The following is a 16,388-nucleotide window of genomic DNA, read 5'->3' as shown; positions in this document are numbered from 1 at the left end:
AAACTACTTTAAACTCATAAGTTATGGAATTAATTAGTTTTGAATAGTTTCAAAACTTGCCCTCAAGTTTTGGAATTTGAAAAGTTTTCACTTATGAATACTTTAATTCCAAGTTAGCCCTTCGAATTTTAAAAGTTAAAATTCAACCCTTATACTTTATAATATTATAAGTTAATAATATTTATATATATGTATAAGAGTAAAGTCAGTCTTACCGTTAGTAGGCCTCATTCACGAAGCCGGTCTATAAGGGGGGTATAAGGTTACTGCCTATAAAATGGCAGTTTAATGGGTGTCCACTCTCACCCACCGCTTCCTTGACTGGTGGAGGGTCGTTAGCCGAACGGGTAGGACAAGGACTATAATTCTCCTTTCATTAAAAGTATTAATGATAAATACTAAGTAACTAAACTCTTATTAATACCCAATCTTAGTTACTTAGGAAAATGTGAATTTGGTGCTAACCCATGAAATTACACTTTGCACTTTGCTTAAGTCGTTAGTGGAGCGTGTGTGGTTAACCGGCACACTAACCTGGACTTAACAAGGTAGGCAAAGGGTAACTTAATATTTATCATAGTATTGGTGGAGCGTGTGTGGTTAACCGGCACACTGATTAAGGGGTAAATATTAAGGGTACCAAGTATATTTGCATGGTTATTCACACCTTGTTTTGTGATCCTCGGCATCCCAGTCACAAAACCTGAAGGGCACACTCGAGATTGAAACATGCCTTTGAACAGTTCAATGAATCTCAAAGATCTAGGACTTTCAAATCCAATTAAAACCTAATAAATTATTTCGTTTTTTATGGTGGAAATTGGTGAATCGTCATTCACCTACCTTCAAATATTTTATAGCTTGGATTACGGCATCCCTCTTCTAAGTTATAAAATAGTTTGTTGGGTCCTAGCCTTAATATTTCATATTGGGTGTCATATTAAGGACTTTAAATCAACTATCTTGAATATCTCCCAAAAAGATGTCTGGTCTAGACATTTATGATCTTTCCAAATCTCTTGAAACAAGCTTTCCTAAATGAAGATGATATCCCATGGATATCATACTTCTTTCACCTCCTCCAATTATTCTCCCTAACCCACAAGTTCCTAAAAAGTTTAAGGTCACTCAAGCCCTATTGGCAAGGCAAGGTCTAGGTGTGATCACATCTTGGAGATGTAGTCACATATTGACAAGCCGGGAGAGTTGGGTGTCAAAGTCTTGAGAAAGTTGGTGGCTCAACTACTTTCTAAGTCACATAGTGAGTTCTTTTGGGAATCCTATGAAACAGACTAAGACAAGACCCTTAATGATCTTATCTATTTGCTAAGATCAACTTCCTAAAACGCTATGGACATTGACAATGATGACATTGGATATCCAGTAAAGCTCTCTCTTCCCAATGGAAAGGGATCGGCCATAGTCAACTCGGTTGACCCAATGGTAAAGAGAGAGGCGAAGTCTGAGATAGTCCCATTATCAAGGGTCCATAGGTAACTATTGCCAAAGAAAGGGGCATTGGTTACGAAGCTGCCAAATTTACCTAAGGATGTTAAAGTCAATAAGTTTGGCTCTACTTCAGGTAAAGTCCATTGTCTAACTCTATTAAGTACATGCTGATTCTGATCGCGAAGATGGATTTCAATCGCATGGTTCGATGATCAGAATTTTGGGCTATTACTTAAGAGTTATGATATTTATATTGCTTAGGAATAGATAACAACAAGTTTTTCATATGGATTGTAAGGATAAGTTTTTCCGCAAAGTTTTAAAATAAAAGAAAAAGGTTTTGATTTTATTTATTTTAAGTATCCTTACAATGGCATTTGTGAAAAGTTGTTGCTTATAAGATTCCATTGATAGCAATATTGGAAAAATGGATTTGATTCTTTCGGTTGTGGTAGTGTCTAATATTACCAAATAAGGAAAGATTCTCATCATCCAAGGTTCAATTGGACCGAAACTTGGAATCATGCAAGTTGTATAGTATGATGAATGAGAACTTTCAACTTGGAAAATTAAGACTAATTCCTTATGTGAATAAGGAAAGGACTAAGGGATCGAGTACACATTCTTGTGCACTGGTCAAGTCCACCACAAAAGATCAAGAAGACTATTCGTCATGATTTACTTAAGTTCAGTAAATATGGTTATACTTATAAGTTTAAGTATAAGTCTGTAGCATTGGAGAAGTTTCAATGTAAGACAGAACGAATAAGAAGAATCAAAGTATGGCAGAAAGATAAAAGTTTCTCAAATCTGAAAAGATGGGAGAGTACTTTAGTATCATGTTTATGATCATCTTAATGATTAAGATACCATATCACAATTGGTCCTCTAAAGTCATCTTAGTGCATTCTTATGACTAAGAAGAGGAGTCATGAATTGTTGAAATGGTTAAATCAAAAAGATGAGTCATACTTCGTTCCAAAACAATTCTTAGAGTCATACTCCAAGATTGTAACTTGAGTGACATATCTTAAAGAGGGTTTGTTAACACTAGTCAAATGTAAGAGTAAAAGGTTATCTACTCTTGTACATTTGAAATTGGTAAGTTGTGATGTTTTGGATAAAACAGAGACCAACTTAGGCCAATTGTGTAAAGTGTTAGTCTTGATAAAGAATCCGCACTATCTCTTGAATATTTGACAAGGGAGTCTTATATGTCAAGAGGACAGTGGGAGTCTTAAAGCTCTTGAAAGTTTCAAGACTTAATCAAGAATAAAACCTAAATTCCTTCACTAGCACACGACTTGAGGTTTATAACCTATCGTGTTGAAATTTTTGTGCCTATTCAAGTTGGCTTTGCATAGGAGTTCTGAGAGTTCTCAATTGGTTGCACAACTACTTGGAAGCAATGGCAGGCACCTGAGCTGCCAAATGGCAAGAATTTAAGATTGCACAAGTTTAATCAATATGAGTTTGGATGTGTCACTAACCTTGTCTTGTGATTATGGTTTTGACAAATTCACATGGATAAGAACACATACACTATTAAATCTAAGTGTCATAAGGTTTCTCTCTGATTCATGAAAATGATGGTGAGGAAACACTTTCACTAAGTAGATTTTAGCTAGATAGCAATTGTGATATTTGCATTCTCAAAGTCGTTAGTGGAGCGTGTGTGGTTTACCGGCACACTAACATGGACTTGTGAGAAGTGGCAAGGTCTAAACAATTGAGACTATGATTACGGCATCCCTTTTCATAGTTCTAAAATTGTTTAGACACACATGTGAGCTATCTAAGAGAGGTGTATGATTTTGATAAAGTTTTATCAAAACAATCTAGTATCAGAAATCTGAACTTTGGTAAGAAAGTCAGCTGATTTCTGAGTACATGTCAAAGCTAGTGGGAGCATAAGTGTTATGCTAATAATCATCATGTTAGTGGGAGCATGATAATTATGACAAAGGTTGCAAGTTAGCAATGTTAATTATAGAAAACAAAAGTTTCAATTCGTGAGGTTGCAGGGGTTGAAAAAGTTGTTTTGCTATAATTAAGGGAGAGGAAATTATACTTCATTTCAATTCTAAAAGCTTAGATTGAGATTTTAATCGTATTTAATCAAGGATATATATATATGAATTTCATGTTGGAATGGCTCAACATAAGGAAATTCTATATATGGGTCCATTATTTGCGTTCTAAAATTCGATTATGATTACGGCATCCCTTTTCATAATCTGAATTTTGAGAACTTGGCAAATTGAAATGGAAATATTATAGCAAAAGACTGGTTTAGTCTTTATGTGAGACATCATGAATCGTGTCCCATATGCTTCGGATATAGGATCGATTACATGTGCTAAATTCATCCTTTCTAAAATTTTCCAAATGCCTGGGGCATTATGAAGGGAAAACGTCTAGAATTGGATATGACTAAAATGATTAAGCAATTGTCGAGGACAATCTAAGGTTTACCAAAGATTGGTTGCTCAAGGACAGTTGGAAGTATAATGTTAATTCTGGAAGGACCATATTGACATAATCTGTAAGGAGGCAACTCTTGTTCAGAAGTGATAGTCAAAATGGAATATGGAAATGTTTCAAAGTTAGAAATTATTCAATCTGTGTAAGATTAGGAAACTTAATGAAAGAAGGATGTTTCCAAGGAGTTGATCTCCTTTGGAATGCTCTGTAATGATTGTTGTCAAGTCTTTCTGACTTCGTGCATAATCATTAAGAGGATCAATGCATATAAGTTTAGAATCTAACAGATTTCAGTAAATGGCATGAATTTGGAATTCTTGCATTTGCAGTAAGGATTTGGGACTGTGAAAAGAGGATCATTGGAGTGATGTTCAATTGATCTATTTTACAAAGTAAAGATCATAGACAAACATAGTATGCATACTTGGTGTATGGCATGACTAGTGTTTAGAAAACATAGTGTACATGCTTGGAGCATGGGACAACTATTGTTTTAAATTCAAGTATAAAGTTGATAAAACTGAAACAATGAATAATGAGTAATCAGTATGGTGATAAATAAAAGTGTTTATTTATATTCATAGGGTTTGATACCATATTTGATTCATTTATTCTTGTGTTTCACTTTGCATGTTTTGACTTCCAGAATAACTAAGTCGCTCTTCCTGAATGATTAAGTTATTCAAACCATCCACAGTCGGTCATATGTTGGAAGTAGATATGAATCAAGACTGTCATGGGTTGGTTTGTAGAGGTCCAAGTTGGTGGACAAAGTGGTGCTACAACACTCATGAGTGCTCATAAGTTCTGAGTATTGGATTCAACCCGCGCTCATTTGAATCACTTCATGGATTTTATCACGAGTGATCATGAGACGATAATATCTTATATTCTTCAAACCTAGAGATATGAGTTGTTACTATGAGTTGGTTATACATTGATTGCACGAAAACGCATTGGTAACTCGATGTTATAAAACGTGCCTTTGTGTATGATTCAACAAGTAGTAGAACAAGCCATATGAGTCGAAGTTTATCCATTCCTTTTACCTTCGGGATAAAAGCGATATCTGTGGGCCCCTCGATGATTTAAAGATGATACATGTGAGTGCTTGGCCAAGCCAGGACTGATTTGATTTGTTCAATCAGTCAGTCATCATGAATCGGAAATAGGGAAACAACAAATGGACAGAGAGAATGATTGATAATCCATGTCTCAGTCCATATGATATCTAGAATGGAGGAATATATGATCCCTTATCTAATGGACAAGTCATTGACAAAGGTCAGAGTTCATCGACAAGGTCAGAGTTCGACAGAAGCTTTTGAGAGCTACGATTGCTGATCGGTTCCTGAAGTCATACGCAATAATAGTTTTAGACTTATCCAAGTGGGAGACTGTTGGATTAATGTCTAAGTCCATAACTATAATTGGTAAGACTTGACCCGACCCGGCATGGTCCATTTGGGTTGCATGGCATCATGCATTTGGATAGACTATAATGAGAGAAATAACACTTAAGGTTGGTTAATATATTATAAGTTCTAATATATTAATAAGGTTGTTTAATTAGTATTGATCAAGAATTAATTTGGAATTAATTAAGTGATCAAAAGGAGACTAATTAAATATATGGGTTGATTGTGTAAATCATTCATTCTTATATATGTGGGCTTGTGATCCAAGATTCCTTATGTTGGACTAAGTCCATGGGGTGACCCATGGATACTCCATGGAGGTTAAAATCCATGGAGCATAAGGAATGGGTAAAGTTATGAGTTACATGGTGTAACCCTAATAGCCACCATATAAAAGAATCCCATGGCTCAAGAAATCGTGCACTAATGTGTGAGTGTGAGGGCTAGACAATAATTAAGGAGTGTTCAAGTTTCTCTCAAGTTATTCCAAGTGTATTTGGTGTTGTGTGAACCATTTGAGGTGTCACACTTGGGGCACTAGGCACTCAAGCTTCATGAAGACATTCTACATCAAAGAGGTATGTATTCTATCTTGTTATATTTATTATTTTGTATGCTAGATTAGGATAATACCTTGGATGTTCATAATTGTATGTATAATAGAGAAAACATAGATCCAAGGTATTTAGGGTTGCATGTACACTTAGGAGTGTTAGAATGCTCATAACCCAACAATAGAATGATGGAGGCTGATCAATAGAAGGTCCGAGGGTGTTATAAGTTGCTTAAATAGGGCACAAATCCTAAAAATTGGGGTTTGCCTCTACATTACATACGCCATGCGTACTCTCATGTACGCCCCGCGTACGTGGGTGAATCCGCGATCCTAAAATGAGCTAGTACGCTAAGCGTACTCATAGAGTACGCCCTGCGTACTTGCTAGGGACTAAATTGAGAGTAATTTTGCATTAAGGGTTAAAAGGAAAACATACCAAATCTCGAATGTTACAACAGGCCTAACAGTTTGGCGGTTACAAAATATAGTGCAATAATCAAAAGTTCCATAAGTCTTCAGCATGGGTATTCTTCCATCTGCTTATGATCTTGAGAATACATGTGTTTTAAAGATACGTCAACAATAATGTTGGTAAATTCCACATGTTTTGACTCAATGAGCTTTTATGACCAAGAAGTATCTATTTGAGGTGTATAAGTTCCTACTTGACTTATAAACGAAAAGGATACTTACAACCCTACAAGTATGTGTACATTGTGTGTAACTATTTACCTAGCTTATTGATATTTGCCAACTCTACAAGTGTGTGTGTGTGTGTGCGCGCGCGCATGTTTACTTGATTTATTTTGTATATTATATCAAAGTATACTTGTAAACCTTTATAAGTTTTTACCTATCTTATAAAACATAAACTTATAAATCCGTACAAGTGCTCAAGATATTAACTTAAGTCCTACTTCTACATAAACTTTATAACAAAAGTTTGCATGGTATGTATATTTATAACTATTTGTTTTACTTATAAAACACTAATACTTATTTATTGTCCTAAGTGTGATTGTTTGCATAATCCTTTGATTGACACTTGGCTCCACCAAGAATGTAACAAGTGTCACCACTTAAGTGGTGACACGTGTCATCACCTCGAACCACATGTCGAAACCCAATGAAAAACGAATATGTTCCAACTTTTTGAATATGCTTGTTAGATGTCCCGAACATGGTGATTTCAAATATGTGATCAAAATTCCCGAACAAAAGACGCAACTATGTTAAAAATGTGTTTGAATTCAGTATATTTATAGTTTTCTTGTTTCGACTGATTTCGTAAAACGATCATAACTTCGCGCTAAAAATATTCCGATAATGGAATCAAATAATAAGATATAGTTTGAGTCCAAAAAAGTGTTCGGAAACACTTAATGAGATGTGTAGCTAACCCAACGAATCGATTCAACGTTCGTTTACGAAAAACTCAGTTATATAACTAATTTGTTTTCTTAAAAATGATGTAACTTTCGCGTACATCTCTGTTTTCGACGTTCTTTATATCTACAGAATCGTGTTAACATGTTTTATCTGTTTAGAGTATTATTTGTTCATGAAACACTTAATACATAAATCTCATTTTTAACATACTAAGTCGTTAGTTATATATTGCAATTAGAGTTTTGTTCATTTGCGACCAACATTCATCGGAGACAAAAATGTATTTTGTATGCAATTCTAAGTATGAAAACTTTATTTGCATGAAGATGATGGAATACAATACATTAGGCCTATTAAAAAGGGTGTTCACGGTGACTGAGACCGATAAACGATGACATAATTTTCTCGTTTGTTACATGCCCCTCGTGAGGAACAGTTTATAAATGTATTTATAATCAATTTGTGCCAACTTCCTTATATCGACTTTCAATTTACCATTTGAATTCGTTTGATGGACATTACGATCACTATCTCCAAAAAGAATTAGATCATTGTTGATTCCTGGATTCCACGTCTTTTGAAACATCAATCCAAGCCTTGGCCAACATGACTTCTTTGGTGATGCTCCAACGTTTTGACTTCTTCCTGGAAGAACTTGTTGGGGGTGGGGAGGGTTTTTTCGTTGAGTCGTTAGATTCTTCTTGGAATTGTATGTGGGGATGCGTTTCATAAGTCTTCATCAAAATGTTGGTGTTAATGGTAGATTAGGTTTCAATTTTTTGTTCTTGGCTCAAATTTTGACGAATTTTGCGAAAATCAAAAATCATTGTAAGATTGTTGTGTCGGCATTCGCGAGAGTCAAAAATCAATTTAAGCTTAATGTTTCTGCGTTTGCAGGAACATTGTGTGATATTGTGTTTCTGATTGATATTGAATTTATGATGATGGAAACATAGGGTTATACTGTATTTGGAAAGGTTCAAAGTGTGGTGGATCTTGTGAAGCGGTAGTTTTAGTCGTGTCGTGGCTTGAACTCATTTTTTAGCATTATCATGCGTTGGATCTTTTCGTGTTGGAGACATTAAAAACTTGACAATAAAGGTTTAAAGGGTGTATTGTTAAAAAATTGTGTAAAAAGATGATGTGAAATATGAAAAGGTTTAATGTAAGATTGTGAACTAGTTAATTAGTTTAATTGGAGTTCAATATAAGATTGTGGCTAAAGTTCTAGCTCTTCGTTTAGCTACTGTTGTTGATTCGGTAGTTAGTAGCGAACAAACTGCTTTTATCAAAGGCAGACAAATCGTAGATGGTCCCCTGATGGTCAACGAACTAGTTAATTGGTTTAAAAAAACTAAACAGAGTATGATGGTGTTGAAAATCGATTTTGAGAAAGCTTTTGATTCTATTTCCTGGAACTCTTTGGACCAAGTGATGCGTCTAATGAACTTCCCTCCTAGATGGTCCGACTGGATTAAAGCTTGTCTTCATTCGGCTAGATCTTCTGTCTTACTAAATGGGAGCCCTACTAAAGAATTTCGTTTGTTTCGTGGATTGAGACAAGGAGATCCTTTATCTCCTTTTCTCTTTATTTTAGCTATGGAAGGGCTTCATGTGGCTATGGAGGATGCAGGTGCCTTGGGGCTGTATAAGGGCATTAAACTGGGTACATCTAACACCATTATTTCTCATCTTTTTTATGCAGATGATGCCCTTTTTTAGGGGAATGGTCCAGGCGAAATGTTGAGAATCTAGTGGGAGTTCTTAATTGTTTTTATCTAGCTTCGGGATTGAAACTTAATCTAGCGAAATCAAACTTATTTGGTGTTGGTGTTCCCTCTGAAGATGTTCAAGTTCTTGCGTCTTTAATTGGTTGTAGAGCAGAAAAATTTCCTTTCATCTATCTTGGCCTTCCAGTGGGTGATAACATGGCTCGTGTTAAAAGTTGGGATCGTCTCTTGGATAAGTTCAGAAAGAAACTCTCTAATTGGAAGGTTAACACTCTTTCAATTGGAGGTAGGTCCATGCTTTTAAAAGTTGTTCTTAGATCTTTGGGTATTTTCTACTTCTCCTTATTTGTGATGCCAGTGTCGGTGGCTAGAGATTTGGAGGCCTTACGAGCTAGATTTTTTTGGGGTGGTTCGAGTAATAATCGGAAAATTGCTTGGGTGAAATGAAGTTTGGTCATGGCGAGTCGTGATAAAGGTGGCTTGGACATTGGTAGTCTTGTTAGTTTCAACTTAGCTCTTATTCTAAAATGGAAATGGAGGTTCTTCACCACGGCGAATTCTTTATGGATTAAGGTTATCAAATTTATTTACAGAGACAAGGGTGGTTTTGAAGGCAATGGGAATAAAGTTTTGGGATATAGTCCTTGGTCAAGGATCTTGGCTGCTGATCGCAAACTCCACGAAAAAAAGGTGGTTGATTACAATGTGTTGTATAAGAAAGTAGGGAATGGTACTAATACTAGTTTTTGGAAAGATAGGTGGTTTGGTGGTATTATTTTCAAAGATCAATTTCCAAGGTTAGTTAAGGCTGATTTAAACCCAGATTGTAGTGTTGCGGATCGATGTACCCCCCAAGGTTGGAATTGGAACTGGGCTAGAAGATTTAGAAGATGGGTTGTTCAAAATCAATTCCATAACCTGTTAAATCCTCTTGGTGGGTTTCGGTGTGGTCTTGAACGTGACATTTGGGTTTGGACCTTAGCAAATGACGGGCTTTTCTCTGTTGCTTCTACACGTCAATGGATTGATTTCAAGGTTCTTGACTCCAATGCTCATTCTACTAGATGGTGTACTTGGGTGCCTAGAAAGGTAAACATCTTTGTTTGGAGGTTGTTGCTTGGGAGATTACCGACTCGATATGCCTTGGTACAAAAAAGTATTGTTCTTCCTTCTAAACGTTGTCTTATTTGTGAGAAAGAGGAAGAGACGGTGGAACATCTTTTTATTAAATGTGAAGTTGCTAGGGCTATGTGGGAAGGTCTTTTCAGTTGGCTTCAAATTGCCAACTTTAGAGATCCAAAGTGGCCTTTTCAATTTGGTTGATTCTTTGAAGATCTCTTTCATTAAGAAACAAGTCATTCATACGGTGGTTGCTACTGGAGTTTGGTTTCTTTGGAAATACCGAAATGACATTGTTCATGATACTAAGAAGATAAAGAAAAACATGATTATTTGATTCAGTTCAGGAATTTTCCTTTTTATGGTGTCTTTGGTTGCAAAACCTCGTAATTTCCTTGCTCTTCGTTTTTGTGTTTTCTAATGTTGATAGCTGTTTCCAAAAAAAAATATGAAAAGGTTTAAATTGTACTTATATGTTTAACAAATTGCAAAACTAGCCCTTTGGAGGGAACGGTCTAGAATAGCATTGGAACAACCATGCTGCAATGGCTTCTTTTCGGACGGTACCAAGTAAGTGGGGCGTTGTTTGTATACGTCGGCCACCTCACTGCCATGCATGCCGAGACCACTCTGTGGGCTCTAATAATACAAGTTGAATAGAGAACAAGAGTCAGTAAAAACTCACTAGCAAACACAAATTAATAAAAGAAATTAAGCTAGGCCCACGTGGCCACATCTATTCACATGTCGATACAAGATACAAAGTATTTCCAAATAGTATCTCATAACCTAGGTTTGTCTTCTACTATTAAATGTCTAGTTTAAGCGAATGAACTCGTTATAGGAGACTAGGAGTGTTTGTTTTGACAACGATCATGTGATAATGTTTAAAGTTGTTTTTGTCAAACAATGTGTAATAACTAAATAATTAATTTTCAAATAATATTTAAATAATTAACTAACAAAATAATAAAAACACAATATTATATGTTTTCGAAGTATTATTTTAATTCTTGATGTGAGAAGTCTCTCAGGTTAGGTTTAGAAGATGGGATAAAAAAAGTCATTTTAGTTTATCATTGTATATTAATGTAATAAGGTTTGTTAGAGTTAATTTGAAACTGATTATTCTCACCCTTGATGAATAAGATAATGAAATTCACAATCAATGAAAAAAAAAGGATTATTATGTTTTAAAATAATAAAAATAATAATGATAAAATAATTTGTTCAAATAAATACATTTTTATATATTAAGGTATTGCAAAATTGATAGATGACAACTTGGAAAGTAAGATGCTACATAGGAAGTGGTAGTGTGTGTGCATACATATTTATCTTAATTTAGGAAAGTCTTGGGATGCATCATCCTTAATGTCTAAAAGTCTAACATATGATCTAAGGCCAAGTTTTCAATGCCTATAATAAATATCCTCTTGTTTAGTTGTCAAATTAAATATTTCAAATATAAACTAATGAACAAAGTAAAACATGAATTAAGATGCTGAAACTTAAGAGTGTAGTCGTTTGACTTTTTTTTTTTTTTACCAATGAGCTTTAATGTCAATCAAAGTGTTTCCTTTGATTATGATATCAGATTTTTGACCAATTAAATTTGTAAAATCAGTTCATAGCCATATATTGAGAAGTTGAAGTTTTCCTTTATAAATTATTAGTATCATATATAGATTTTAAAACGAAAGATAATATGTCGTTAAGTCATCCTTTTAGATGGTTAAATATCAAGCAAAATTATGTTACTATTATTTGTTTATATGATAAATCAAATGCTAGACAAATATATATAATCTATATCATTATTATTTTGTAACGACAAGAAATGGTAATAATATCACTAAAAATATATAAAATCTGAAACAAGAACATTAAAAGATAGGATATTTGAAATTATATGTATGTATATAAGCATTATTGTAATGGTTGGCTGTATGTACGTCTACAAGTGTATGTATATGTTCGTTTGTATGTATGTAGGATTTGCCTATTTGAATGAATCAGTCCGTGAACAAAAATTCATTTCGGTTCTGAAAATATATACGTGCATATAATCTAAACTAAACTAAAATCCAAATTTAAAATTTGTTTAGATCGGTTTCAAAAATATATATCTTTAACATTAACAATCTTGATTCGACGATGTAGAAGGGATGTTGTAAATAGTCAACATCAAAGACAAAGATAGGTGGTGGATAGTTGATCATAATTATAGGAACCGACCAGAGAACGTCGATTTAGACCGGACCTGGACTGTTCAGTCCCCGGTGTAAGCACTAAGCCGGATAGAGTGTTGGGATCTATGGCTCAGTGCTGAACTGCTGATACGATTGTCATATTGGGCCTAGTAAATGAAATACAACCCATTTATTATTGACATGATGAAGAGGACCAAATTTGGTGCCTACGTGGGTGTGGGTCCATTTCAAAGCGGCGCTTTGTAGACCATTAGTAAGCTACAAGTCTACAACCCACAACCGGCCACCACATGCGAAAGTCACGTGTTTAACAATGTTGGGACGTAAGCAGATATCTTGGACATTTTATTATAAAGTTGACATTAATATTATTTTTATTATAAACTATAATTCATTCATTAAAATAAAAAACAAATATAGTGGTAAGAACATGGAGAGTTTGAATAAGATGACAAACCTAGTTGTTATTCAATGAATGAAACTCTATCATTATAATACGTCACTTTGAAATTCAATGGACATTACAATAGGAAAAAAGAAACTTTTTAACCCTTAAATAAACATTTAAATATGTTTTATTGAACCTTATAAAGTTCAATGCATTATACGAGAAAAATAATAAGAGTTGTATGAAATATAAAATAACAAGGTGTCAATCCATTAAATTCTATAAATTTATTGTAGATACCATAACTGGTATTCCGGTAAGGAGGGCAATACATGCTTTTTCAATCCAATGGGCTTTTGAATACTGAAACGAACGGACTGGGCCAAAACTAGTTTTCACCCTTGGACAAGTCAAACGGGCTTTTTTGGAACTGATGTGGCTGGCACTGGCAGTTCCAAATATAATTTCACCTTTGGGGTCATTCCTAAATAAATTTTTTGATATTGAACAAATCCAATATCAAAAATCAAACCTTTTACCAAAGCTTTGGTAGATTGACTGGTTCTTCCTTTAGAGCTTTTTCTTTATTTCTTTCACTTTATTCTTTAAAAGCTTCAAATCATATATAAAAAATTCCAAACCCAGAAACTCAAATTCTTTTAGAAAGAAACCGGAAACCAAATACAAAACCTACTATACCATATCAACAATATATAGCATACACAAACTCACAAAGTTTAACAATATAAACTCATTAATTAAAAAAAAAACATTAAAAAAACTGTATGAACCAAAGTCAACCACCATAAAAAAACTGTATGAAAGAGAGTCACCAATCAGTGAGTGGCGTTACCCTGAAGAAGACCATCACGAATCTGAGCAGCCACATCACGAACAGCACCAGGTCCATGTGGGATGAACACAGCAGATGATTTAGATGAAGCCCCAATTTCCTTCATGGTATCAAAATACTGAGTAACCAAAACCATATCCATAACATCCTTAGCTGTTGTCCCAGGAACATTAACTGAAAACCCCAACACACTGTCCCTTAAACCATCAACAATTGCTTGTCTCTGTCGTGCAATACCCAATCCAGACAAATACTTCGACTCAGCCTCTCCTTCAGCCCTCTTTATCTGAAGTATCTTCTCAGCTTCAGCCTTCTCAGTAGCTGCCATCCTAAACCTTGCAGCTGAGGGACCAAACGTGTCAATTCCAAAATAGATCAAGGGGCTTATCAACAATCAATGTTTGAAAAATACTTTACCTGCATTAATCTCGTTCATTGCTCTCTTAACATGCTCATCCGGCTCTATGTCGACAATCAGAGTTTGAACTATCTCAAACCCATATGCAGACATTGCCTAGATTAAAAAAAAAAAAAAAAAAGAATCAAGATTCAGGGGTAAAGTAGTAAATAGACATCTAATGACTAGAGATTGTTTCTATCATGTTACCTTTTCAAGTTCGTCTTCAACAGCTTTGGCAATTTCATTCTTTTGTTCAAAAGCATCATCTAGGTTGAGCTTTGGGACGCTAGCTCTTATGACTATAAAAAAAATGGAGAATGTTTGTTCATGTTAAGACATTAAGTTAATGAATAAAGATTAATATAAATATAAGGTTTTTACCATCAAAAACATAAGCTTGGATTTGGGACCTTGTGTTGCTGAGTTTATAGAAGGCATCACTTGCTTTATCAGCTAGGGCACGATACTGTATTGAAGCTACAACATTGACAAAAACATTGTCCTGAAAGAGAAACAAGAAAATTATATCAGTTTCAAAGTTATCACAAATATGTTAATGGGAAAGATTTTAAGTTGAAAGGGAGGAAAAAAAAAAACCTTTGTTTTGGTCTCACACTTGACATCTAACTGTTGAAGTCTTAGTGTGAGTTGTCCAGCAACCTGACTTCCAAAAATCCAAGGGACGCAATGTAAACCTGGCTCAAGAACATCATCAAATTTTCCGAAAGTTTCCTTGATGGCAACTGTGGACTGATCTACTTGAACTAAACAGAATAGGTTTCCCATGATCTTATACTGAAAAGCATACGAGAAAACTTGTTAAACATTTTCACAAACAGGTGGACTACATAAGATTCGCAAGAACAATTCATGATTCCACACAAAATCACAGCAAAATTTGAAATCATCTAAAGGTGATAAGATAAGATACAAAACAAAATTGATTATGTGATTACAAGATGAAATTGACGACCATATACGTGTTCTCGAAAACCCCGATAACGAACAAAGCAATAGGTAACAGAACGAAATTATCCCCAACTTTGTGTGAGTACCGCGACTATGATTACTAAATTCAGTTAGCGATACCATGTCTTAAATGATAAGGTCAAGAAATTACGTTTTAAAAGCACAAAATCATGCGTCTTCCATGAAAACTTGTTGACGTAACTGAGGGTTTCCAACAACCCAAATTTTGAACCACCCAAGTTAAAAGGAACTCAGAGCTTTATAAGCACTCAGTTGATAGGAGATCACGAAAACCATAGTCGCAAGATCCAAGTTCAATTTGCAAAGAGGAGGGTAAGAGGGTTTACCTGAGGTGGTTGCAAGGCCAAGATCGAACAGCGTGGTAGAGGAGATATTTCGCGGATGTATCTTTTATAAGGAAAGGATCGAAACACCCTACGCGCACTCGATAAAATCGAAAAAGTATTTGTATTTATCGATGCGTTCACACTTCACCTTCATCCTAATTTTCTTCGTTTTGCTTAGTTTTTGCGACGAAATTGACTATGTTTGATAGAGACGTGCAATTATTGGTAAAACCGAATATAACCTTCTCGTATTTTTTAAAATAATTATGGAGTAGTAAATTATATTATAATTCTCTAGGTTATAAGAATAAGTTCGTTAATCTACTTGTGCTAATGGTGTTTGATTGGGTTAAACATAGGGGGAAGTTTAATAATTATAATTGGTGTGTTTGGGTTTGTAACCCTTTTGACATTTTGTAGTTGTGTTGTTTATGTTTTTGCCCTATCTTTGCCTCGTTAGGCTGTGGCTTTAATAAAATTCTCCGCCGGTTCAACAAAAAAAAAAGTTCGTTAATCTATATGTATTCGATAAACTTTGATTATATACAAATAAACGGATAAATAATCAAAAAATAATATATTTCTATATTGTCTTAAATATTTGAACTTATAACTCATAGAATTCTAATATAACTATATAAGTATTTATCGGGGAAAAGCCCAATTGAGGAAGGGAAAACATATTGGTCAAAAACTCAAATATTCTAAATAATAAGAAAGTTATTTCAAACTTCACGAGAATTGAGATTGATTGTTAGAACAATCACATAAAAAGTCAAGTATTGCAATTCTTTTCTATATAATGGGTTTGTGATTAAATGATAATTATATTTACGCAAATCATACAAAATCCATCAATATGATAAGCTTGGACATATGTTTTGTATAATGACTGAAACGTCCTTTCTTTTATTATTTTTTTTTTTTGTTGCTACTAGGTAAGTTGATACTTGGTGGAATGATATTATTTAAAAGTACAACATAGTTGTGAAAGGTGAAACATAGATAGATTTGATGTTTTAATAAGCTTATAATTACAACATAGTTGTGAAAGGTGAAACATAGATAGATTT

General features: G+C 34.4%; 2 protein-coding genes across 3 annotated transcripts; one reads left to right on the top strand and one right to left on the bottom strand.

Annotated features, from left to right (window-relative positions):
- The first annotated feature begins 9,482 nt into the window (after positions 1–9,482).
- On the top strand, positions 9,483–10,349 carry LOC145111309 (uncharacterized). Its single transcript, XM_079047596.1, has one exon. The coding sequence runs from the start codon at positions 9,483–9,485 to the stop codon at positions 10,347–10,349; it is 867 nt and encodes a 288-aa protein (XP_078903722.1).
- Positions 10,350–13,419: 3,070 nt separating this feature from the next.
- LOC145115323 (hypersensitive-induced response protein-like protein 1) lies at positions 13,420–15,434 on the bottom strand. Of its 2 annotated transcripts, none has more exons than XM_079051594.1 (6): positions 15,316–15,434; positions 14,597–14,794; positions 14,381–14,501; positions 14,207–14,298; positions 14,017–14,113; positions 13,420–13,941 (listed from the first exon to the last, which is right to left on the bottom strand). In XM_079051594.1, the coding sequence occupies exons 2-6, from the start codon at positions 14,783–14,785 to the stop codon at positions 13,583–13,585; spliced, it is 858 nt and encodes a 285-aa protein (XP_078907720.1). In that variant the 5' UTR covers positions 14,786–14,794; positions 15,316–15,434; the 3' UTR covers positions 13,420–13,582. The 2 variants fall into 2 exon arrangements, with proteins under 2 accessions (XP_078907720.1, XP_078907721.1); XM_079051595.1 differs by lacking the exon at positions 15,316–15,434 and adding an exon at positions 15,120–15,256.
- Between the last annotated feature and the right edge of the window lie 954 nt (positions 15,435–16,388).

This window comes from Lactuca virosa, chromosome 5 (assembly GCF_052849685.1).
Source record: "Lactuca virosa cultivar CGN04683 chromosome 5, Lactuca_virosa_CGN04683_v6, whole genome shotgun sequence".
In the NCBI taxonomy this organism is placed as follows: domain Eukaryota; kingdom Viridiplantae; phylum Streptophyta; class Magnoliopsida; order Asterales; family Asteraceae; genus Lactuca; species Lactuca virosa.
This window is presented reverse-complemented; position numbering and strand designations above follow the sequence as displayed.

Coding starts and splice junctions, on each gene's coding strand:
- LOC145111309 (XM_079047596.1), top strand. CDS start 9,483: ATGGCGAGTCGTGATAAAGGTGGCTTGGACATTGGTAGTCTTGTTAGT.
- LOC145115323 (XM_079051594.1), bottom strand. CDS start 14,785: ATGGGAAACCTATTCTGTTTAGTTCAAGTAGATCAGTCCACAGTTGCC. Junction 14,299..14,380: donor CCAAGCTTATGTTTTTGATG/GTAAAAACCTTA, acceptor TTTTTTTTATAG/TCATAAGAGCTAGCGTCCCA. Junction 14,114..14,206: donor TTGAAGACGAACTTGAAAAG/GTAACATGATAG, acceptor TTTTTAATCTAG/GCAATGTCTGCATATGGGTT.